This window comes from Bombina bombina, chromosome 1, assembly GCF_027579735.1.
Source record: "Bombina bombina isolate aBomBom1 chromosome 1, aBomBom1.pri, whole genome shotgun sequence".
Lineage (NCBI taxonomy): Eukaryota > Metazoa > Chordata > Amphibia > Anura > Bombinatoridae > Bombina > Bombina bombina.
The window spans coordinates 1,111,038,517-1,111,065,313 of NC_069499.1; the positions used below are offsets into that span (position 1 = coordinate 1,111,038,517).

At 40.2% G+C, this 26,797-nt stretch overlaps 1 protein-coding gene across 2 annotated transcripts in view; it reads left to right on the forward strand.

The window, feature by feature from the left end:
* SOCS7 (suppressor of cytokine signaling 7) overlaps positions 1–26,797 on the forward strand; it is a 133,947-nt gene that overhangs the window by 25,946 nt on the left and 81,204 nt on the right. The window contains exons 4-8 of one of the 2 annotated variants that reach the window (XM_053697704.1): positions 126–227; positions 20,544–20,674; positions 20,875–21,043; positions 21,357–21,485; positions 21,595–21,730. In XM_053697704.1, the coding sequence (XP_053553679.1) occupies positions 126–227; positions 20,544–20,674; positions 20,875–21,043; positions 21,357–21,485; positions 21,595–21,730 (667 nt within the window). The remainder of the gene's footprint in view (positions 1–125; positions 228–20,543; positions 20,675–20,874; positions 21,044–21,356; positions 21,486–21,594; positions 21,731–26,797) is intronic. The other variant, XM_053697710.1, reaches the window with a different exon arrangement.

Below are 26,797 nucleotides of genomic sequence, written 5' to 3' on the forward strand. Positions count from 1 at the left end.
AGTGCAATGCAATATATCTAATATTTCTAATTGTAAAGGCAGTGATGCAAGGGGAGATAAAACTCGGCTTTAATATAACAGTTAATATTAAGATTATTATATCCTGTCTCACTTTTCTTTTCCAGATGACATTGGTGGAATACAACCAGCGTCCGTCCTAGTGGGTCCCATGGGCTCCTCACTTCAGTCTTTCCCACTTCCGCCGCCTCCTCCACCCCATGCTCCAGGTCAGAGGAGCCATAGTTTAAAGGACAGTTTTTTTAATCATATCTGAATTTTGTTCAAATTTTTCACATTGATTAGACCTCCATATATTCTAGCACCCCACCCAAAAACAAAATAATATATATATATATATATTTAAAACTGGTGTCATTTTAAATTGTATTGTTCAGTAGTTTTTAAAAACCTGAAGTATCCCAAACTGGATTTAGTTCATGTTTTTAAACATTGTGGTATGATACACAAAAAGAAAAAAACCCTAGGGGGCGGAGTGTGCGGGTGTACGGAATGGCCGCACCACACTAGAACTCCTGAATCGGCAATTGCGGAGCCCTCTCCCAAGTGGAATATAACTGACACAAATGCGCTGATTGAACGGCGACAATACACAGGATCACCACCGGACCTGTCAGCTACTAGGCTTGTGCCCTTAAATCAGTGTATAGACACTCAGATGCGACTCGCGGCGTAAGCCCGCATACAAGGCGCCCCTGAATTTCAGCCCTCGCATAGCGAGACACCAAGCTCTCTGTACATAGAGCTCATTAAGGGGCAGATAACATCTGGAGTACAATCAAGGGACCCCTGCCTTCCAATAATACCTGTTGCAGGTCGGAATCAGTATGTCAAGGATGACTTTAATGATTGATGCATTTATTCCACAAGACGACATTTTGGAGGTAAGAGAGTTTGGGGTGCTCATTTGACACAGGATAAACCCATCTTCAGCATACCCCTTCACAAATACCTCTTTACTACCCAGTGACTCATTTAACAATACTGTTATACCCAAAGTGGTTACTTTAGCTCTCAAGAGACTTTTTCTGATATAAATACCCCAGCTACTAAATGTCTCCATGTGACGCAATACAATAATCAGAGTGGTCTTTCTAAAACTGAATTGTGACTTGCACTGTGCTTCCTGAGACTTCTCAATGATGTTACCAAGTACATGGTATAATGTATGGGCTTGAGAGACAGTAATGGAAAGTAGAAGGAAATAAAAAATATAATGGCACTCACTCTGCAGAATATAAGCACTTAGCCCAATTACACAATTGGGAAGCATTATTTGCTCAGACCTTCTATAACGCAACACTAGCCTATCCACAGAGCTCAAGAGCTATACAAGAGTTCGCTTTATTAATAGTCAGTTATATATTACCCTATCTTGGCCCTCAAATACATTACAAAGCAAGTTATTTTGGGAGTCAGTTCCGCTATCTCCCAGCCTTGGCTCTGATCCTGCCCCTCATATACAATTAAATCAGGCCTGTGCACAATCTGGGGTATCCAGATTGCAAATTGCGTCATGGCGCTACGAAGAAGTGCTAAAACGGACAAGAACTTAAAGTCAGGCAGCAATGCCAATACTGTAAGCACCTTTTTTAAGAGTACAGACCGGCAAAAGAAAGTGGAGGTATCACAAACAGGTAGTGACGAAGATTCCTTATCAGATCACCTCAATATCTCTCAGGTACCCCACTCCAGCAGTGCCCTGACAAATCGCAGACGAACCTGTGACCCTAAAGGCTATGGAAGGCCTTATAAACCAAGTAAAGTCCTGCATCAAATCTGAGTGTGCAGACTTAAAAAAAAAAGATATAAACGAGTTGGGACACTGAGTGGAGGCATTGGAAGAAGACAGAGAAGAAATAACCAAAGAAATAGCAGACATGTCCCACTTCATGGATTCGCAACAAGCTCAGATTGTGGAGCTGGAAAATAAACCGGACGACATAGAAAATAGAACACGGAGGAACAACCTCCGATTTTGTGGGGTACCTGAATATGTAAGCAGAAAGGACATACCTGATCATCTACAAAACTTGTTTCAGTCATTGGCAATAGGCAACCAAAGAGTTTTTAACGAGATCCCCCTTGAGAGAGCCCACCGTGCATTACGACCCAAGCCCAAGGATAATCGACCTCCTAGAGACATTATTGTATGTTTCCAGAGCTTCAGGGACAGAGAAAAGATCTTCCAATTAGCCAGATCACAACCATCCTTCTCTTTTATGGGTGCTAAAATCCAAATATTTCAAGACCTTTCAATACGAACACTGCAACTTCGAAGATAATTTGCCTGTCTCACAAATCATCGCTCGCTAAAAATACCTTATAGATGGGGATTCCCGGTATCTTTACAAGTTGTTAAAGATGGAAAACATCATGAATGCCACAATCCTGCCAACATTCCCGGCTTTTGTAAGCAACTGGATCTACCACTCCCCGAAGTACCTGAGCCCTCTCCACCAGGGAGTGAGGCACAGCCTGCAAAGCAACAAAAATAGCTGTGGTCTGAGATTGCTGGCAAACAAGCTAAGAAGAGACACAGTCCAGACCCATCTTGCTTACTGGACACCTCCTGACGTGAAGTGCTGTAATCTCGGGAATCAGTGAGTACAGAATACAGGGTATCTTTACCCTGTAAATTACACTAGCAGCAGTGAAATTGACTCTCACACCAAGAGCCTACTGTATACATTAACCTGCTAACTCCGGAGCTCATTGCTCCAATGGCCGCCTGGGCATGATTGAATTCAGTATGCAATTATTGTTTATTTGTGGACATATTGTTCAGGTGTTACCTAAATGTTACAATTTATTGATGGTTACTGTTGAAATGTTATAATATGGCGCCCTTTTTTGTACTGAGTTTTCCCTAAAGTAGTTACCATGTCACATACGTACGTGATCCTGAGGGCACTCATTGTTGGAAAATGTTATATATTGTATATTACTGTAATGGCGCTAATGCACTTTCACAATTTAGGTTATAGAAGTTTTGACTATTTTATAGTTAAGTTACGACTTTAGCTGAATGATCTTAAAACTGCTGTGTAGACCTTCAGCATTTAATTGTCATTTCATAGTTCTATATGTGAGCGTGTTGGGGAGGGCTCCGTTGAGCAGAACTTCCCCTCTTTAATTTAATTCTCTATCTCTCTTTTTTTTTTTTTTTGTTCCCCTATCGGACTCGGTTCCGCTAAAACTTTTCTCCCCTTTTTTCCTTTTCACTTTTCCCCTTATCTTGATATTCTTCATCTTAAATTCTTTCTTTCTCTAGTTAACTTTTTTTTTTTTTTGATTTCCTCACCTAGGCACATATGGCACATCATCCTATAGTAAGCCAACTCAAAATTGCCACGCAAAATGTTAACGGCTTTCTGTCCCCACAGAAGCGCTCCATAGCGTTCCATGACTTCTTCAAAAAGCAAATGGACATCATAATGGTTCAAGAGACACATTTTAAGAAAACCAATGAGCCCACCCTCTCGCATTTATATTATGACCAGCACTTCCTGAATTCAGGACCGTCAAAACATAAGTTTGCATCTCTTTTAGAAGGAATACTCCCTTCGTTCTCCTAAATAAATACCAAGACCGTGAGGGTAGAATATTGATTCTAGTTGGTTTATATTACGGCAGACCTATAAAATTGGCCAACATATATGCTCCTAATAGCCCCTCTCCTTCCTTCTTCCACACAGTAACTAATAAATTAATGGACATCTCTAAAGGCCCAATACTGATAGGAGATTACTTCAACTTCCCAATTAACCCAGCACTAGATACATCTGCAGGTAAATCTTATATACGTTATAACCAAATAAAAGCTAATTGGCAAGCTATTAGGACAATCCCCCTTTTTGACACATGGAGGATCTCTCATCCTGACACTAAAGATTTTTCTCCCACCCTCAACACTCTCTTACTCTCGCATTGACTACATCCTATGTGACCAGAACACACAGTCTACACTAATCGACTCTAGACTATATATCTCACCTCATGGTCCGATCACAGCATGGTTGGCTCCATCTTTGCCTGGTCTTGTAGGCCACAACACCAACAACACTCAAAGCTTAATGACCATATATTCTCAGACCCACTGATTACCACAGATGTAATGGAAAAAAACGCCAAATTGTTTACTTTTAATGATCCTATGGTTACCTTGGCCACCAATAACTGGGAGGCCTACAAATGTTATTTCAGGGGAGGTGATATTGGGCCATACATACAAACTTCGCAAACAGAGGGCGGCACAATACTTAACCTTAACGACTACTTTCCAAAACGGTGAAACCGCGTTGAAACAGAATCCCCTTTGCCCACAGCTCCTATCGCAGTCACAGTTGGCCAGAGAGGCTCTCAACCAGTACTTAATTAAGAATGTCCACTTGCGTGCAATAACATCCAAGTCTAAATTTTACATTGAAAGCAATAAAACTGGCCGTCTGATGGCCAGGTCTCTCAAAAAGAAACAATATAAAACCTTTATCTCAAAAATTTCAAATCCTACTGGATCTTACCTTTCTAAAAACATAGAAATAGTTAAACAATTTGCTAACTATTACTCCTCCTTATACAATCTCCCGACCCCACATCCGGAAACTAAACTTTATATGATTAATACCTACCTCTCGCAATCCCAACTTCCTACCCTTTCCGAAGAAGATAGTGAATTTCTTGACTCAGTTTACTTTACAGGAAATACTTATAGCAATTAATAAGCTCCCCCTAGGTAAAGCCCCAGGCCCAGATGGGTTTACCCCTAAATTTTTCCATCTATTTAAAACCCACCTGAGTCCCCACCTCCTCACAATGTATAACTCACTAGAACAGGATTGTCCTCTGCCTCAATCCCTTTTGGAAGCCACAATAACGGTTATTCCAAAACCAGGAAAGGATGCAGAACAGGTTTCCAACTATCACCCTATATCTTTGATTAACGTTGATATCAAATTATATGCCAAATTAATAGTTTCTAGATTAAGCAACATTCTCCCTAACCTAATTCATACCGATCAAGTGGGTTTTATTTTTAGAAGAGAGGCTAAGGATAATACTATTCGTGTCCTTCAAACTATATTCACAGCCAACACCACTAAAACCCCTGTAATCTTACTTTCCACGGACGCGGAAAAAGCATTCGACAGGGTGGACTGGGATTTTTCGTGGGCCCACCCGGTCGAGGTTTGGCTTTTCAGATACATTTGTTGCACGTGTCAAAGCACTTTTATAATGGCCCAGTTGCTAGGATTAGCGCCAATAGCACTTTATCCCAGAAGATCCCCATTAGAAACGGTACGAGGCAGGGATGCCCCCTTTCCCCCCTTGCTATTCGCCCTGACGGTGGAGGTACTAGCTAACAGGGTTAGACACAATGACCGGATTGAGGGTACAATCTTGGGCTTGTCTCAGCAAAAATGCCTTCTATATGCAGACGATATCCTATTCTCTTTGCGCTCCATATCCACCTCACTACCAGAGCTGCTCATGGAACTAGAAGAATATGAAGAGGTTTCGAATTTCTCAGTTAATATGGAGAAATCTAAGTTAATGCCTCTTCACATCTCAGAAGAAGTTGTTAACTTTATTAAGACACATACTTCATTCCAAATCACAAATAAAATGTTATCTGGGAATAGATATTTCTCCTACAGTCTTATCTGTTCGACCTCCATTATATCCCTCTCCAAAAAGAAGTGCAGATTTCCCTCGAAGCATGGCATAGACAGGGCCATCTTTCTTGGATGGGCCGTGTTAATGCCCTCATAATGAACCTCATTCCTAAATTTCTTAACCTGTTTCAGGTCCTCCCACTAGATGTCCCTGCCTCGTACTTATTGCAACAACAGAAAATGTTTGATTCTTTTATTTGGGCTCAGAAACGTACCAGAGTCACTAAAAACACCTAATACCTCGATAGAGCATGGTGGATTAGGTGCTCCGAATCTTATTGCATACTACAGAGCAGCTCTCCTAGATCTAATAGTAGCATGGAAACATTTCCATCACAACAAGCCTTGGGTACAATTAGAATCCTCTCTAATCAGAGGTTATAATCTGGGAGATCTGTGCCTGGACTATGCCCAACCACAGACCTCCAAAAGCCTATACAAACTATTATGTAGCTGCCACACAGAGTGTGGGATAAAACCCTCACCTTTGATAAATGAATCTCGACCATACCCTCACCCCTCTCCTCAATATTCTTCTCCTACTACATACACACTCCTTGCAAATTCCGATTATCGCAAATTCTCCCTCCAATATTCCAGCGCACCTAGTACTTTCCAAAGGACAAATTCGACCGCAACTGGAACTCGCCCAACTGCTGGGCCCCCCATTTCATCTCTGGTTCCCCTATTTACAGATAAGACATGCTATAACAAACAGTCCTGCCATAAAGGACCTCACCAGACCCCTTAATTCCTTTGAAACATTATGCACCACCCCCACCATGGTAAAATCACATATCTCCATAATATACAAATTACTTAGAGGTTCCTTTCCAGCTAAGAGACCCTCCTATATACTTAAATGGTAGAAGGAATTGGGTGCCGTCCTCTCTGAGGCGCAATGGAGCCACATTTTTATGGACCTTAAAAAGTCGTCCCTTTCCTTGGTGTTCGCTGAAATGAACTACAAGCTATTATTCAGGTGGTACCTAACCCCGCAGCGGCTCCATAGTATCTTCCAAAATTCCTCCTCCTTTTTGTTGGAGACACTGTGGTGGATCTGGAACTTTGTCACATATTTGGTGGTCATGCCCTCTCATGCAGACATACTGGACAGACATCTCAAAATGCATTAACACTACTTTAGGGCTCACTATCACACTCTCTCCTATTATAGTTTTGTTGCAAGATACTCCCCCTATCCCCTGCATATACCGTAAGCATCTATTTCGTTGCCTACTTAATGGCGCTAAGCGCCTAATACCTAGATTTTGGAAATCAACACAGACCCCTAATTTTTTGATGTGGTTGAGAGAAGTGGACCACATCTTAGCGCTAGAGCAAATACACTACATCTTTCAAGGTAGGCACGATTTTATTGCAGACATTAAAGGGACAGTCTACACCAGAATTTTTGTTGTTTTAAAAGATAGATAATCCCTTTATTACCCATTCCCCAGTGTTGCATAACCAACACAGTTATAATAATATACTTTTAACCTCTGTGATTATCTTGTATCTAAGCCTCTGCAAACTGCCCCTTTACTTCAGTTCTTTTGACAGACTTGCAGTTTAGCCAATCACTGCCTGCTCCCAGATAACTTCACCTGCACGAGCACAGTGTTATCTATATGAAATACGTGAACTAACACCGTCTAGTGGTGAAAAACTGTTCAAATGCATTCTGAAAAGAGGTGGCCTTCAAGGTCTAAGAAATTAGCATATGAACCTCCTAGATTAAGCTTTCAACTAAGAATACCAAGATAACAAAGCAAAATTGGTGATAAAAGTAAATTGGAAAATTGTTTAAAATGACATGCTCTATCTGAATCATGAAAGTTTATTTTGGCCTAGACTGTCCCTTTAAGTACATTTGGGAACAAGGGAAACCCTAACTCTGAACTGTTGATGCTGAAATGATAGCTTCCAACAAGTGAAATACTGTGTCACTTTTTATTAGACAAGGTTTAAATTGGATTATAGCTTTTAGCTTAATGTTAACAGGTATGGTAAATTATTGACTTCCTTAAATAACTGGGGCATTTCCGAGAGCTCTGAGACAGATTGCTTTGAGATAGAATGCCATTACGTGCCTTGAACATACTAAATTCTAAGCTGTTATGCGCTGAACGAAATGTTGATGTATGCTGATGTAATAGAATCTCTTTTTTAATATTATTATCTCTGTAATTGGCATGATGTAAATTGAGATGTAAAATATCTGTGAATATGAACTCTCTGTACACCTAGTTGAAAATCATTAATAAAAACAGTTGATTTAAAAAAAAGAAAACCCCCCTTTATAATTGGACCCATAGACATTCAGTGTGACGCACATAAATTAAAAGATCAGTGTGTTTTCAATAATTAGCTGTATCTATAACTCAGGAATCATGCTACTTTTACATATACTCTTCTTGTGATATTTAAATTATAATGCTGTGGCTGTTTAGGACCAAGTTTTTTTTCTTAAAGGGATATTAAACTGCTGGACAAAACTTCAACCAAATGTTCACTATGCACCATGCTATTGTTTCCTTTCCTGTAGTGGCTCTTCAGAGGTATTCTCTTCTTTTAACTTTTTACAGGTGCCTGTTGGTAAAGCTCCACAGTTTCATTCAGGGTGATACCGTCTCTCTCTGAGCTCATGCATTTTTGCACCCTGTGACGAATGTCCACAGATTAATAAACACTTTCACATCTGTAATTTGCATTTAAACTTAGTGCACACAATGCAAAAGGGTTAAGTTTACATTTTATACATAGTTTAAAAGTTACATAACATAAAAAGGCCAAATAAATAATATACAGCAATGCAGCTACTTCAAAAATGTAATCCCACTCTGTATCATGCACTCTAACCTGCAGTGCCCAGTAAAGCTGGCAAAGTCACTGATCAGTCAATGCACACTGCTTCTGTCACATAGTGCAGGACTACATAAGCCGCATGATAGCGGCACCCAGTATAACAATGTGGAACTTGTCCAAATGGCACCAGTTAGGGATTAAAATAAGAGAACAGTTCTGAAGAGAGCTGGCAGCACAGAAAGGAAAAAAATAGCATGGTGAGTAGCTGTAGTTGTGCCCAGCCGCTTAATGTCCCTTTTAAGCAATACATTTGATACATGACCTATTAATTACACTGTTTCAGATGAGCATGATAATGTATCTGAAATTCTTTTCTGAGTCTGGTTAGATAGATATATATATATATATATATATTTTCATGCCGTTAAATCAGCTACTGTAAAGGTTTAAAATGCTTTTCTGCAGGTAGGAAAGTTCATACTTACACTATTTAGGTAGGAAAGGTTTTAGAAGTTTAAGTTGCACTCTATTCAATAACTATATCCAGCAGTTGTATTGTCAGACGATTGATTTATCTAATAACCCTCAAGTATAGAAATTTCAGTTTTGTTCTTGACCAATCCTGACCCTATCAAAAATACAGAAAAAAAAAAAAAAACATAATTTATGCTTACCTGATAAATTCCTTTCTTCTGTAGTGTGATCAGTCCACGGGTCATCATTACTTCTGGGATATTACTCCTCCCCAACAGGAAGTGCAAGAGGATTCACCCAGCAGAGCTGCATATAGCTCCTCCCCTCTACGTCACTCCCAGTCATTCGACCAAGTACCAACGAGAAAGGAAAAGCCAAGGGTGAAGTGGTGACTGGAGTATAAATTAAAAAATATTTACCTGCCTTAAAAAACAGGGCGGGCCGTGGACTGATCACACTACAGAAGAAAGGAATTTATCAGGTAAGCATAAATTATGTTTTCTTCTGTTAAGTGTGATCAGTCCACGGGTCATCATTACTTCTGGGATACCAATACCAAAGCAAAAGTACACGGATGACGGGTGGGATAGGCAGGCTCTTTATACAGAAGGAACCACTGCCTGAAGAACCTTTCTCCCAAAAATAGCCTCCGATGAAGCAAAAGTGTCAAATTTGTCAAATTTGGAAAAAGTATGAAGCGAAGACCAAGTTGCAGCCTTGCAAATCTGTTCAACAGAGGCCTCATTCTTGAAGGCCCAAGTGGAAGCCACAGCTCTAGTAGAATGAGCTGTAATTCTTTCAGGAGGCTGCTGTCCAGCAGTCTCATAAGCTAAACGAATTATGCTACGAAGCCAAAAAGAAAGAGAGGTAGCGGAAGCCTTTTGACCTCTCCTCTGCCCAGAGTAAATGACAAACAGAGAAGACGTTTGTCGAAATTCCTTAGTTGCCTGTAAGTAAAATTTTAGAGCACGGACTACATCCAGGTTGTGCAGTAGACGTTCCTTCTTTGAAGAAGGATTTGGGCATAAAGAAGGAACAACAATCTCTTGATTGATATTCCTGTTAGTAACTACCTTAGGTAAGAACCCAGGTTTGGTACGCAGGACTACCTTATCCGAATGAAAAATCAAATAAGGAGAATCACAATGTAAGGCTGATAATTCAGAGACTCTTCGAGCCGAGGAAATAGCCATTAAAAATAGAACTTTCCAAGATAACAACTTTATATCAATGGAATGAAGGGGTTCAAACGGAACGCCCTGTAAAACATTAAGAACAAGGTTTAAACTCCATGGTGGAGCAACAGTTTTAAACACAGGCTTAATTCTGGCCAAAGCCTGACAAAAAGCCTGGACGTCAGGAACTTCTGACAGACGTTTGTGTAACAGAATGGACAGAGCTGAGATCTGTCCCTTTAATGAACTAGCAGATAAACCCTTTTCTAAACCTTCTTGTAGAAAAGACAATATCCTAGGAATCCTAACCTTACTCCAAGAGTAACCTTTGGATTCACACCAATATAGGTATTTACGCCATATCTTATGGTAAATCTTTCTGGTAACAGGTTTCCTAGCCTGTATTAAGGTATCAATAACTGACTCAGAAAATCCACGTCTTGATAAAATCAAGCGTTCAATTTCCAAGCAGTCAGCTTCAGAGAAGTTAGATTTTGATGTTTGAAGGGACCCTGTATCAGAAGGTCCTGTTTCAGAGGTAGAGACCAAGGTGGACAGGATGACATGTCCACCAGGTCTGCATACCAAGTCCTGCGTGGCCACGCAGGTGCTATTAGAATCACTGATGCTCTCTCTTGTTTGATTCTGGCAATCAATCGAGGAAGCAACGGGAAGGGTGGAAACACGTAAGCCATCCTGAAGTCCCAAGGTGCTGTCAGAGCATCTATCAGGACTGCTCCTGGATCCCTGGATCTGGACCCGTAACGAGGAAGCTTGGCGTTCTGTCGAGACGCCATGAGATCTATCTCTGGTTTGCCCCAACGTCGAAGTATTTGGGCAAAGACCTCCGGATGAAGTTCCCACTCCCCCGGATGAAAAGTCTGACGACTTAAGAAATCCGCCTCCCAGTTCTCCACTCCCGGGATGTGGATTGCTGACAGGTGGCAAGAGTGAGACTCTGCCCAGCAAATTATCTTTGATACTTCCAACATAGCTAGGGAGCTTCTTGTCCCTCCCTGATGGTTGATGTAAGCTACAGTCGTGATGTTGTCCGACTGAAACCTGATGAACCCCCGAGTTGTCAACTGGGGCCAAGCCAGGAGGGCATTGAGAACTGCTCTCAATTCCAGAATGTTTATTGGCAGGAGACTCTCCTCCTGACTCCATTGTCCCTGAGCCTTCAGAGAATTCCAGACGGCACCCCAACCTAGAAGGCTGGCGTCTGTTGTTACAATTGTCCAGTCTGGTCTGCTGAATGGCATCGCCCTGGACAGATGTGGCCGAGAAAGCCACCATAGAAGAGAATTTCTGGTCTCTTGATCCAGATTCAGAGAAGGGGATAAGTCTGAGTAATCCCCATTCCACTGACTTAGCATGCACAGTTGCAGTGGTCTGAGGTGTAAGCGTGCAAAGGGTACTATGTCCATTGCCGCTACCATTAAGCCGATTACCTCCATGCATTGAGCCACTGACGGGTGTTGAATGGAATGAAGGGTGCGGCAAGCACTTTGAAGTCTTGTTAGCCTGTCCTCTGTCAGGTAAATCTTCATTTCTACAGAATCTATAAGAGTCCCCAGGAAGGGAACTCTTGTGAGTGGAACGAGTGAACTTTTCTTTTTGTTCACCTTCCATCCATGTGACCTTAGAAATGCCAGCACTAACTCTGTATGAGACTTGGCAGTTTGAAAGCTTGAAGCTTGTATCAGAATGTCGTCTAGGTATGGAGCTACCGAGATTCCCCGCGGTCTTAGTACCGCCAGAAGAGCACCCAGAACCTTTGTGAAGATTCTTGGAGCTGTAGCCAATCCGAAAGGAAGAGCCACAAACTGGTAATGCCTGTCTAGGAAGGCAAACCTTAGGTACCGATAATGATCTTTGTGAATCGGTATGTGAAGGTAAGCATCTTTTAAATCTACAGTGGTCATGTATTGACCCTCTTGGATCATAGGTAAAATTGTCCGAATAGTCTCCATCTTGAACGATGGAACTCTTAGGAATTTGTTTAGGATCTTTAAGTCCAGGATTGGTCTGAAAGTTCCCTCTTTTTTGGGAACCACAAACAGATTTGAGTAAAACCCCTGTCCCTGTTCCGATCGTGGAACTGGATGGATTACTCCCATTAACAAGAGCTCTTGTACGCAGCGTAGAAACGCCTCTTTCTTTGTCTGGATTGTTGACAATCTTGACAGATTAAATCTCTCTCTTGGAGGAGAGTATTTGAAGTCCAGAAGGTATCCCTGAGATATTATCTCTAGCGCCCAGGGATCCTGAACATCTCTTGCCCAAGCCTGGGCGAAGAGAGAAAGTCTGCCCCCCACTAGATCCGATCCCGGATCGGGGGCCCTCAATTCATGCTGTTTTAGGGGCAGCAGCAGGTTTCCTAGTCTGCTTGCCCTTGTTCCAGGACTGGTTAGGTTTCCAGCCTTGTCTGTAGCGAGCAACAGCTCCTTCCTGTTTTGGTGCAGCGGAAGTTGATGATGCTCCTGCTTTGAAATTACGAAAGGAACGAAAATTAGACTGTCTAGTCTTGGCTTTGGCTTTGTCCTGAGGCAGGGCATGGCCTTTACCTCCTGTAATGTCAGCGATAATCTCTTTCAACCCGGGCCCGAATAAGGTCTGCCCTTTGAAAGGTATATTAAGCAATTTAGACTTAGAAGTAACATCAGCTGACCAGGATTTTAGCCACAGCGCCCTGCGTGCCTGAATGGCGAATCCTGAATTCTTCGCCGTAAGTTTAGTAAGATGTACTACGGCCTCCGAAATGAATGAATTAGCTAGTTTAAGGACTCTAAGCCTGTCCGTAATGTCGTCCAGAGTAGCTGAACCAATGTTCTCTTCCAGAGACTCAATCCAGAATGCCGCTGCAGCCGTGATCGGCGCAATGCATGCAAGGGGTTGCAATATAAAACCTTGTTGAACAAACATTTTCTTAAGGTAACCCTCTAACTTTTTATCCATTGGATCTGAAAAAGCACAGCTATCCTCCACCGGGATAGTGGTACGCTTAGCTAAGGTAGAAACTGCTCCCTCCACCTTAGGGACCGTTTGCCATAAGTCCCTTGTGGTGGCGTCTATTGGAAACATTTTTCTAAATATCGGAGGGGGTGAGAACGGCACACCGGGTCTATCCCACTCCTTAGTAACAATTTCAGTAAGTCTCTTAGGTATAGGAAAAACCTCAGTACTCGTCGGTACCGCAAAATATTTATCCAACCTACACATTTTCTCTGGTATTGCAACTGTGTTACAATCATTCAGAGCCGCTAACACCTCCCCTAGTAATACACAGAGGTTTTCCAGTTTAAATTTAAAATTTGAAATATCTGAATCCAGTCTGTCTGGATCAGAACCGTCACCCACAGAATGAAGTTCTCCGTCCTCATGTTCTGCCACCTGTGACGCAGTGTCTGACATGGCCCTAATATTATCAGCGCACTCTGTTCTCACCCCAGAGTGATCACGCTTACCTCTTAGTTCTGGTAATTTAGCCAAAACCTCAGTCATAACAGTAGCCATATCCTGTAATGTGATTTGTAATGGCCGCCCAGATGTACTCGGCGCTACAATATCACGCACCTCCCTCTGAGCGGGAGATGTAGGTACTGACACGTGAGGCGAGTTAGTCGGCATAACTCTCCCCTCGTTGTTTGGTGAAATTTGTTCAATTTGTACAGATTGACTTTTATTTAAAGTAGCATCAATACAGTTAGTACATAAATTTCTATTGGGCTCCACTTTGGCATTGCAACAAATGACACAGGTATCATCCTCTGAATCAGACATGTTTAACACACTAGCAAATAAACTTGCAACTTGGAAATACAATTCAATTAGAATAATATTAAAACGTACTGTGCCTTTAAGAAGCACAGAAGATCTATGACAGTTGAAAATTAATAAATTGAAACAGTTATAGCCTCAATCCTTGTAAACAACACAACTTTAGCAAAGGTTTAATCCCATTAGCAAAGATAACAAATTCTGAAAGCAGGAAACAAATTACAGAATAAACGTTTTTTATCTCAGTCAAACTATAATTCTCACAGCTCTGCTGAGAGAAATTACCTCCCTCAAAATAAGTTTTGAAGACCCCTGAGCTCTGTAGAGATGAACCGGATCATGCAGGGAATACAATGAGTTGCTGACTGAAATATTTGATGCATAGTAAAAGCGCCAAAAAACGGCCCCTCCCCCTCACACACAGCAGTGAGGGAGAACAGAAACTGTCAGAAAAACAGATTAAGCAACTGCCAAGTGGAAAAATAGTGCCCAAACATTTATTCACACAGTACCTCAGCAAATGAAAACTATTTTACATTCCAGCAAAAACGTTAAACATAATCTCTAGTTATTAAACAGCTTTATGTATTTCTTACAGTGTAATTCTAGGGAAGTACCATTCCCCAGAATACTGAAGTGTAAAGTATACATACATGACATTATATCGGTATGGCAGGATTTTCTCATCAATTCCATTGTCAGAAAATAAAAACTGCTACATACCTCTATGCAGATTCATCTGCCCGCTGTCCCCTGATCTGAAGTTTACCTCACTCCTCAGATGGCCGAGAACAGCAATATGATCTTAACTACTCCGGCTAAAATCATAGCAAAACTCTGGTAGATTCTTCTTCAAACTCTGCCAGAGAGGTAATAACACACTCCGGTGCTATTTTAAAATAATAAACTTTTGATTGAAGATATAAAACTAAGTATAATCACCATAGTCCTCTCACACATCCTATCTAGTCGTTGGGTGCAAGAGAATGACTGGGAGTGACGTAGAGGGGAGGAGCTATATGCAGCTCTGCTGGGTGAATCCTCTTGCACTTCCTGTTGGGGAGGAGTAATATCCCAGAAGTAATGATGACCCGTGGACTGATCACACTTAACAGAAGAAATATATATATATATATATATATATATATTTTGTGCTGCTGCTGGCATGTAGTGCTAGCTACTAATTTAACTTTAACGAATTTCCATTCATGAACAGTTGTCAAAATTATCTGTCAAACCAAACGCATAGTAGGAGTACTGCTCAGGAGATACTGAGCACTGTAGGTCCGAAGCAAAAGCTGTGTTTCGCTGAAAAAATTGGGTTTCATGTTTTAAACTAAATACCTTCTGGCTGTTAATACATCAGTTGCCCTGCTCTATTAACAGAGCTTCAGCATTGTTTTTTCCTCTCTAAAGCCGGGGTTCTTTATATTTCTCTGCCTAGATCGTAAGGTACAATATCAGTGGTACTTAAAGGGACAATGAACCCAAATTGTTTCTTTTGTGATTCAGATAGAGCATGCAATTTTAAGCAACTTTCTAATTTACTCCTATTATCAAATTTTCTTCATTCTCTTGGTATCTTTATTTGAAAAGCAAGAATGTAAGTTTAGATACCGACCCATTTTTGGTGAACAACCTGGATTGTTCCTGCTGAGTGGTGGATAAATTCACCAACCAATAAAAAAGTGCTGCCCAGAGGTCTGAACCAAAAATTGGCTGGCTCCCTTAGCTTAGATGCCTTCTTCTTCAAATAAAGATAGCAAGAGAACGAAGAAATTCATAATAGGAGTAAAATAGAAAGTTGCTTAAAATTGCATGCTCTATCTGAATCATGAAAGAAACTATTTGGGTTCAGTATCCCTTTAATAAAGGGCCACAGATTTGGAAGTAGGGCTGCAACTAACTATTTTCATAATCGATTAGTTGGCCGATTATTTTTTCGATTAATCGGATTAAAAAAAAAATTAGATTTAAAGGGACAGTCTACACAAAAATTTGTATTGTTTAAAAAGATAATCCCTTTATTTCCCATTCTCCTGTTTTGCATAACCAAAACTGTTACATAATAAGCTGTTTAGCTATGTGATTACCTTGTATCTAAGCATCTGCAGAATGCCCCTTTATCTCAGTTCTTTTGACAGACTTGAAATTTAGCCAATCAATAGTGACTCATAACTCCATGGGAGTGAGCACAATGCACTGAGATAAGAGGCGGCCTTCAGCCATTTAGAAATCAGAGCTTGCCTAGGTTTAGTTTCCAACAAAGAATACCAAGGGAACATAGCAAGTTTGATGACAAAAGTAAATTGGAAAGTTGTTTAAATTGCATGCCTTATCTGCATAGTGCAACCTTTTCGGGAAAGCAGAAAAGAACATATTTGTGTGTTTAAAAATAATTTAGAATGCTAAACTTATATACAGGTAGCCCTCAGTTTACGCCAGGGTTAGGTTCCAGAAGGAATGGTTGTAAATCGAAACCGTTGTAAATTGAAACCCAGTTTATAATGTGCTTCAGTAGGAGATGTGTGCAATGTAAAGATTTGTTGTGCGCTAGCTTCTTTTCCAGCTCTCACTCAGCCCTCTACTCACACTACCGCCGCACCACCGCTCGGCGCTATTGAATTATTAATGCAGGGGCAGGTCTGTGTAATGAGCCCACGGAATGTAAATCATAGTCCTAAGACGTGCCGTAGGTGATACGCTGCTGAGTCAGAGCGCACATTGCTGGTCTCCAAGAATATGCAATGTGCTGCAGTAGGAGATGTGTGCAGGACTTAGGGGCAGATCTGTGCAAAAGAGCCCATGGAAACGGTGAGACTAGGTAGTTAGCCGTATGTAGATTGCTCCACAGTACTTCAGTAGCATGGGATCTGCATTCAACTAGTTGTTAATGAAGTAGCAATAAACTTAATAATAGAGGTACCAATGTTATCAGGGAATTTATGGGGAAAATGTCACAAGAGGAGATTGTTCTTAAAGTAAAGGGTCAGCAAACACTGGGATTTTATTAAAGAATGTTTAATTGAGGAGCATATGTTTGTGTTGAGGGATTCAGGTGTTATTCTATCAGTGCCGATTAACTGAAAAACAGTACACCACTTATACAAGTGGTGTGTCTCTCTCTTTGCACCTGGAAAAAAAACAATAATCCTTAATGAAAGGGATTTAAAGATGCTCTGTATTCACTTATTGGTAATTAATATGCACATACATGGGTTCTCAGAGAAAAAAAGTATGTAATTGGAGGAAACAAAAAAATAAAATGCCCTTAAAAATCAGTTCAGTGGCATAATATGCAGCATGATAAATTTGCTTTTCGTACACTTTTTTTGTTTTTCTAAAGTCTCATTGATATAAAAAAGTTAATTAAGTGAGTTTTTTTTAATATACAGAGAACCAAATTCCAGTGGGAGGCATATGTCCCCTTCCCATCCAGATGCCCATGTGCACATATGTGGTGTGTGTGTATGTATATATATATATATATATATATATATATATATATATATATATATATATATATATATATATATATATATAGTGTGTGTATATGGTGTATACACAGGATGTACATGAACCTGACCTGTCCTCATGCACACCGAGTAAGGGCAAAAACACAGCAACACCAGCTTCTTAAAGACACTGCAGACAATTTTTCACTAAAAAACATCTCGTCACAGAAAATGAAAAAAGTTCTGCCTCTGGGGTTATGTAAATAAAATCATAACCTGCTGAGCCATGTGGAGAAGTGTCTTTCTTTTGCATGAAGTACCGAGTCCACGGTTTCATCCTTACTTGTGGGATATTATCCTTCCTAACAGGAAGTGGCAAAGAGAGCTCCCACAGCAGAGCTGTCTATATAGCCCCCCCCCCTTAACTCCACCCCCCAGTCATTCTCTTTGCCGGCTCTAAGCAGGAAGGGTAAAGTGAGAGGTGTTAAACTGTTAGTTTTATTTTATCTTCAAAAGATCCTATGGATAAAAAATTAGAGGGTCTCCTAAAGAAAATTTTTGTTCAGACAGGACCTTCTGATTCAAGGTCCGTTCAAGCATCCAAATCTAATTTCTCTGCAACTGCTTGGAGATTGAACGCTTGATTTTATCAAAGCGGGGTTTCTCCGAGTCGGTCATAGATACCTTGATTCAGGCTCGAAAGCCTGTCACCAGGAAGATCTATCATAAGATATGGCGTAAATATCTTTTTTGGTGCGAATCCAAAGGCTACTCATGGAGTAAGATCAGGATTCCTAGGATTTTGTCCTTTCTTCAAGAGGGATTGGAGAAAGGATTGTCAGCTAGTTCCTTAAAAGGACAGATATCTGCTTTGTCTATTCTATTGCACAAGCGTCTGGCAGATGTCCCAGACGTTCAGGCTTTTTGTCAGGCTTTAGTTAGAATCAAGCCTACATGTAAACCTGTTGCTCTGCCATTGATTCTAAATTTAGTTCTTAAAGTGCTCCAGGGGGTTCCGTTTGAACCCATGCATTCCATAGATATTAAGCTTCTATCTTGGAAAGTTCTATTCCTAGTTGCTATCTCTTCAGCTCGAAGAGTTTCTGAACTGTCTGCATTACAATGTGACTCGCCTTATCTTGTTTTTCATGCTGATAAGGTGGTTTTGCGTACCAAACCTGGGTTCCTTCCTAAGGTTGTTACTAACAGGAATATCAATCAGGAAATTATTGTTCCTTCTCTGTGTCCTAATCCTTCTAAGAAGGAACGTCTGTTGCACAACTTGGACGTAGTTCGTGCTTTGAAGTTTTATTTGCAGGCAACCAAAGATTTTCGTCAAACATTTTCATTGTTTGTTGTCTATTCTGGAAAGCGTCGGGGTCAAAAGGCTACGGCTACCTCTCTTTCCTTTTGGCTGAAAAGCATCATCCGTTTGGCTTATGAGACTGCTGGACAGCAGCCTCCTGAAATGATTACAGCTCATTCTACTAGAGCGGTAGCTTCCACATGGGCTTTTAAAAATGATGCTTCTGTTGAACAGATTTTTAAGGCTGCGACTTGGTCTTCGCTCCATACCTTTTCAAACTTTTACAAATTTGATACTTTTGCTTCTTCGGAGGCTATTTTTGGGAGAAAGGTTTTGCAAGCAGTGGTGCCTTCCGTTTAGGTTCCTGTCTTGTCCCTCCCTTCATCCGTGTCCTAAAGCTTTGGTATTGCTATCCCACAAGTAAGGAAGAAACCGTGGACTCGGTACATCATGCAAAAGAAAACAAAATTTATGCTTACCTGATAAATTTCTTTCTTTTGCGATGTACCGAGTCCACGGCCCGCCCTATCTATTCAAGACACAGTATTTTTTTTTTATTGAAAACTTCAGTCACCTCTGCACCTTATAGTTTCTCCATTTTCTTCCTTGGCCTTCGGTCGAATGACTGGAGGGTGGAGTTAAGGGGGGAGCTATATAGACAGCTCTGCTGTGGGTGCTCTCTTTACCACTTCCTGTTAGGAAGGATAATATCCCACAAGTAAGGATGAAACCGTGGACTCGGTACATCGCAAAAGAAAGAAATTTATCAGGTAAGCATAAATTTTGTTTTAAAGGAATAGTCAAAATTAAACTTTTATGATTCAGAAAGAGCAGGCAATTTTAAGCAACTTTCTAATTTACACCTGGGTAGCATTTTCTGATTGGTGTCTAAAATCTTTTAAGAGAATAGACAAAATTTGACTAACAAATACAGGAGGAATTGATGGCCCTATTCCTGTGTGAACTTAAAATTTACTGCTATATTTATCCTCTTTGAGAGAATTCCTTTTAGTGGATTCAATAAAGTATTGAAAATATCTTCAGTGTAATTTCTAAAGTAAACTGCAGTATTTGCCAAGGAAAATTGCAAGGAAGTAGTAATTATATACATTTATTATTTTTTATTAATTATTTGTAGAGCGCCAACAGATTCCGCAGCACTAAAGACATAGGTCTAATATGCAAGGTGACAGTTATGGGAGATAAAGGGTTAGCGGGCCCTGCCAAGAGTTACACTGTTGTAAATCATCTCTCATGAAAGTGATCTACAAAGCAGCTAAGCTCGTAGGCTTACATGATAAGGGGTTTACAGTAATTGAATATAGTTTAAAAGGAAGCTAAAGTCAAAATTAAACATGATTCAGATAAACCAAATAGTTTAGAGGCCTTACAATTTACTGACATTATCAAATTGTGCACAGTATTTTTATATGCACACATTTTGAGAATCAGCTACTACTGAGCATGTGTAAAAGTTCTCAGTTTATAGTCTGATTGGCTGATGGCTGTCACATGATACAAAGGGATGGCAAATAAACGTACATTTTGACATTTGTCAGAGAGAAATCTACTACACATTTGAAATTCAGAGTGTTATTGATTTATTGATAACGCAATTATACTATATTTAATGTTTCTTTAAGATTTAACGCCGGTAATTGAATATTTCATAGTATAAGTTATGTGTTCCAAATGCAGACATTAATATTCTTCTGCTTTAAAATAGGATTTCTCACAGTCGTTTTTAAAACAAGAAGATCCAAAATATAGCATGCAAGCAATTATGGCTTAGCATAGATATAGCCATAGTATACAGATTCTTTAATTGAAAGTGCGTTTCCTTCCCTTGCAGACCCTTTGCCACGATTGGTTCCTCTCAGACCACCAGAGTGTGTTCCAGTTCCACTGGTTCAGCCCTTGCAGTGCCCTCTGTTACGACAGGACCCCAGTAGCTTTGCTGCCAGCCTGCGTGAGCTGGAGAAGGTCAGCAGGGTATTGCCAACCTACTATGGGGGTGGGAAAGCTATGCTGTAATTTTCTGATGGAGTCATAATTGTATGAATCTTTCTGTACTTCCCATTTATTTACTATACATGCTCATATACTTCTTTCCCTAGCTCCACATTTCCCTTTTAGACTACATCCTCTTCACTGCTCTGAATAGTTTACCTCCTATTTTATAGTGTGGCTGGTACTGGGGTCCAATGAACTGGGAAGATGCTGAAATGAAATTGAAAGGGAAGCCAGATGGTTCCTTCTTGGTGCGAGACAGCTCAGATCCGCGATACATTCTGAGTTTGAGTTTCCGCTCTCAAGGCATCACCCACCACACACGCATGGAACACTACAGAGGTGAGGGCAGTGACTTTAGCCATGTGTGCAGCCCTTTGATTATTCACATGTATGCATCACTGCAGTGTAAGGACCTTGATGTTTTCTATGTACATTTAATTCCCTCTAATGGGATATTGTTGCTTCTAAAAGAGACACTTTAAAATGCTTTATTCTTCCTTTTTATTTTTTGGTGTTTGTTGTTAAATAATCTCTGTTCCTATATAGGCACTGTGCCACAAGTACATGGTGTTACAATAAGAATAAAATATAGTCACTATATCTGATTATATTCGGTAGTCTGATTGTTTCTCTGTGTGTTCAAATTGTGCAGGCACATTCAGTCTCTGGTGTCATCCCAAGTTTGAAGATCGCTGTCAGTCTGTGGTGGAATTTATCAAACGGGCTATTATGCACTCTAAGAATGGGAAGTTCCTGTATTTTCTGCGCTCACGGGTCCCAGGTCAGTAACTATAAGCACTAGATGGTTTTCATGTGTATGCTCTCTGTGATCTTGCCTGTCAGCTCCTGATCATCTTCAACTCTCTCATCCTGTTTTTATCCTTCTACAGGTCTTCCTCCCACCCCAGTGCAGCTTCTGTATCCTGTGTCCCGTTTCAGCAACGTGAAGTCTTTGCAGCATCTGTGTCGCTTCCGCATAAGGCAACTTGTCCGAATTGACCACATTCCTGAGCTCCCTTTGCCTAAGTGAGTTTTTGTTATCTTCTGTGTATGAGTGGCCTTACCCCACACTTTAATTTAGAACTCTGTGAAGCTGTCACTGTTATTGTGCTTCTTATCTGAAGCAATTCTAGCGTTAAAATAAAGCAATATTTTGTTGTTGGTGTAAACTTCCCTTTAGTGTTTTATACATTATAGCTCAGTACTCGATAAATCTATTTAAAAATTAAAAGCCTGTATAGAGTACTTAGGAGCCAGACATTGTTTTAGGAGCAAAACAGTGGTAGTTGTATATAGATATATGGCAAATAACTCAAGAAGATAGGAGCCAGGGGTAAATTCCTGGGTTTGTCGAGCCCTGCAGTATAGTTAGCTTGTTTCTTATGTCCACTGAAATAAAAGTATACTTAATCTGTTAACTCATTTTCTTACAATCCATAAAAAAAAAATTCACAAAGGATGTGGTTTGTATGCTCTTTTTACAGGGAAATGATTTTGATAGCGCATACCATTTTAACCCTTTGAGTGCTAATTTTCCAGATCCCCAAGACTTATACCGTTGGAAAGGTTAGGCGATTACCTTTCCAACGGTGGGTTCTGGGGGTCTGTAGCTGCTTAGATGCCTGAGATACAGGCTTCTAAGCAGCATGCCCCCTTTCCCCATACTTTTCATTGTGATTTTTAAATAAAGTTGCGGGGTGACGTCATTGCGCAAAACGTGAAGCCCCGGTGATGTCTGTCACTATAGAGGCCCGAGCGCTGGGGTAGGAGCGGGTGGGAGTCCCCAGATCTCCCTCAAGGTGGGAGAGTGCTAGAGACGGCACCTGATTGAGACAATTTGCGATGGCTCAGAGCAGTCTTTGGCACTCAAGAGGTTAAACAACTTTTCTATTTATTTCTATTCAATTTGTTTTGCGGTCTTTGTATTCTTTGTTTAAAAAAAAGTATACCTAGATAGGCTCAGAAGCTGCTTATTTGTGGCTGCACATACATGCCTCTTGTCAATGACTTTTTAGCTAGCTCCCAGTAGTCATTGCTGTTCCTTCCACAAACAATACCCAGAGATGGAAGCAAATTAGATAATAGCATTAAATTGTAAAGTTGTTTAAAATTGGACCATGAAAAAAAACAACTGGGTTTCATGTCCCTTTAAGGATAGTATAATTAGTTAGCTGGCTGCCATTTATTATGGAAATCACCAACCAGTGAAAGAGGTCTTGGTTACGCTGAAAGAGACTCTGTTCCCTTTATAAAAAAACCTGAACCTTAGTGATGCAGGTGATCATTATTATTACTGTGATAACCTACATATTAGAAGGGGTTTTGGACCCACATTTAAGAGTGAAATAACCTTTCATATAAGGGATCTCATTTTTTTCCTCACAGGGTGGTCTTCCTCTGTGTTTAGTAGTTAAAAGCATAAGGCTTAAGTCTGAGATCGTACATGAAACTAGGATAACTAGATTTTCCTAAAAATGCTACATATCATAGCAAAGGGTGTTTGATGTCGTGTCTAAGGCAGTTTTATTGCATTAAAATTAGTATTTACCATTGGGAGGTGATTTTAAATTGCATCTAAATGTTTTTTTCCCCCAGTTTAATCCTTCAAAATGATTGCTGAATTATTATTACAGCTCTAAGTAGTTTTGCATAGGTGGGTATATACCTAGTTATTTTAAGTTTATCCAAACAGTCTCTGGTGAAGGAGGTGGTGAAGTAAGTTTGTGCTAAGATTTCTACGTTGATATGCGCTTCTCAGCATTGTTGAAGCCCGATTCCTCTCAAAATACAGTGAATGTCAGAGGGACGTGAGGGAGTATCACTTATTGAATACAATGATATCCCTAACGGCAGTCTATTTCATAGGTTCTCTGTTATCGGTGGTAGAGATTCATCTCCTACCTCCCTTTTCAGATCGACGATATACTCTCAATTTACCATTACCTCTACTGATAACTGTTTCAGTACTGGTTTGGCTATCTGCTATATGTGGATGGGTGTCTTTTTCGGTAAGTATGTTTTTTATTACTTAAGACACATCAGCTATGGTTTGGCACTTTATGCATTTATATAAAGTTCTAAATATATGTATTGTACTTATATTTGCCATGAGCCTGGTTCATGTATTTCCTTCTGCAGACTGTCAGTTTCATATTTGGGGTAAAAAACATTTTTTAAAGAAAATTTTTTCTTACCTGGGGTTTATTCTTTTTTTTCAATTGACTACTTTCTTGCAAATTGCGGGTGGTATTAGGCCCGCGGGTGCGCCAAATGCTAAACTTTATTGCGTCATTCTTGGCGCGAGAATTTTTTTGGCGAGAAAAATACGTCTGAGGCAACTTCGTCCTTTCCGGCGTCATAGTTGACGCCAAAGCCTTACACACAGTTGCATCATTAGTGACGCGAGTGTGTCATTTCTGGTTATTATTGGCGCCAAAAAAGTTTTCCGTTACGTTGTGCGCCTTACTTGGCGCCAAACTTTTTTATTTTTTTAATACCCCATTGATGTTTGCCTCTTGCCTTTTTCTCTATCAGAGGGCTATGCTATTTGCATTTTTTTCCCATTCCTGAAACTGTCATATAAGGAAATTGATAATTTTGCTTTATATGTTGTTTTTTCTTTTACATTTTGCAAGATGTCTCAATCTGATCCTGCCTCAGACGTTTCTGCTGGAACATTGCTGCCTGACATCGGTTCTAAGGCTAAGTGCATTTGTTGTAAGATTGTGGAAATTATTTAGCCGAATGTCATTTGTAATAGTTGTCATGATAAACTTTTACATGCAGATAGTGTCCATCAGTAATAGTACATTGCCAGTTGCAGTTCCTTCAACTTCTAATGTACATGATATACCTATGAATTACTATCTCTTTCTTTCCAATGTAATAATTTATTTGGTTCTCAGTTGGATTCTATTATTTCAACTGTTACTGGGGGAAAGGGAGTTTTTCTGCCTCAGGATAAAAAACCTAAGGGTAAATCTAAGGCTTCTAACCATTTTCGTTCCTTTCGTCAAAATAAGGAACAAAAACTCAATCCTTCCCCCAAGGAATCTGTTTCCAATTGGAAGCCTTCCTCAAATTGGAATAAATCCAAGCCATTTAAGAAACCAAAGTCAGCCCCTAAGTCCGCATGAAGGTGCGGCCCTCATTCCAGCTCAGCTGGTAGGCGATAGATTAAGGGTTTTCAAGGATATTTGGATAAATTCTGTCCAAAATCAATGGATTCAGAGCATTGTCTCTCAAGGGTATCGAATAGGATTCAGAGTAAGACCTCCTGTGAAGATTTTTTCTCTCACGTATCCCAGCAAATCCAGTAAAAGCTCAGGCTTTCCTGAAGTGTGTTTCAGACCTGGAGTCTTCAGGGGTAATCATGCCAGTTCCTTTTCAGGAACAAGGTTTGGGGTTTTATTCAAATCTATTCATTGTCCCAAAGAAGGAAAATTTATTCAGACCAGTTCTGGATCTGAAAATTTTGAATAGTTATGTAAGAGTACCAACTTTCAAGATGGTGACTATAAGGACTATTCTGCCTTTTGTTCAGCAAGGACATTATATGTCCACAATAGACTTGCAGGATGCATACCTTCATATTCTGATTCATCCAGAACATTATCAGTTCCTGAGATTCTCTTTTCTAGACAAGCATTACTAATTTGTTGCTCTTCCATTTGGCCTAGCAACAGCTCCAAGAATCTTTTCAAAGGTTCTAGGTGCCCTACTCTCTGTAATCAGAACAGGTTATTGCGGTGTTTCCTTATTTGGACGATATCTTGGTACTAGCTCAGTCTTTACGTTCTGCAGAATCTCACATGAATCAACTATTGTTGTTTCTTCGGAAACATGGTTGGAGGATCAATTTACCAAAAAGTTTCTTGATTCCTCAGACAAGGGTCACCTTTTTAGGCTTCCAGATAGATTCAGTGTCCATGACTCTGTCTCTAACAGACAAGAGACGTTTAAAATTGGTTGCAGCCTGCCGGCACCTTCAGTCTCAGTCATTCCCTTCAGTGGCTATGTGCATGGAAGTTTTAGGTCTCATGACTTCAACATCGGATGCGATCCCCTTTGCTTGTGTGACGAATCAAGCCTCAGCGTCACAATAGAGGGGCGTGGGCATGAAGGGGTTAATGGCACACAGCTCTGGTTCCCTTATCCTTGCAACTCTGCAAAAGGACCTTAAAGGAGCCACCACATTAACCCCAGATCTTGTCCACGCTGCTCTAACAATTTCTCTGCTGCCACCACCAGAACTTTTAAATTAAAGGGGAGTTCTGGGGATCCCCTAAAAACTCACACTATTTAATACTTGGGTAACGTGCCTTTAACTTTGTCTCAACAGGAGTGTGAATTCGGATATTAGAGCCCAAAGACAGAATGAGATTTTCTATGCGTTTAATAACAAAAATATCAATACAGGTTACACAGTGCAAAATTATAAAGACATTCAAAATAACATACAAATGCAAAGCTACAGTTCTTTAAAAAGAAAATGGGACATGAAAAACAATTACACACAATATCTTATTACCAAGTTCCTTTAGATACGTGGAGAGCTGCCATTCCAGATGTTATGGTCACTTGAATCCCCAGGGCAGTTCTGACCAAAAAACCTTGCTGTTGCAAAACTTAAAACATATTCTCTTTGTCTTGTCAAAGACAACGCCCGGGTTATAATTTACGACGACTTCAGCCAATGCCAACAAGTCTTAAAGGGACAGTCTACACCAGAATTTTTATTGTTTTAAAAGATATATATAATCCCTTTATTACCCATTTCCCAGTTTTGCATAACCAACACAGTTATATTAATATACTTTTAACCTCTGTGATTATCTTGTATCTAAGCCTCTGCAAACTGCCCCTTTTTTCAGTTCTTTTGACAGACTTGCAGTCTAGCCAATCAGTGCCTGCTCCCAGATTACTTCACGAGCACAGTGTTATCTATATGAAATATGTGAACTAACACCCTCTAGTGGTGAAAAACTGTTAAAATGCAATCTGAAAGAGGTGGGCTTCAAGGCCTAAGAAATTAGCATATGAACCTCCTAGGTTAAGCTTTCAACTAAGAATACCAAGAGAACAAAGCCAAAT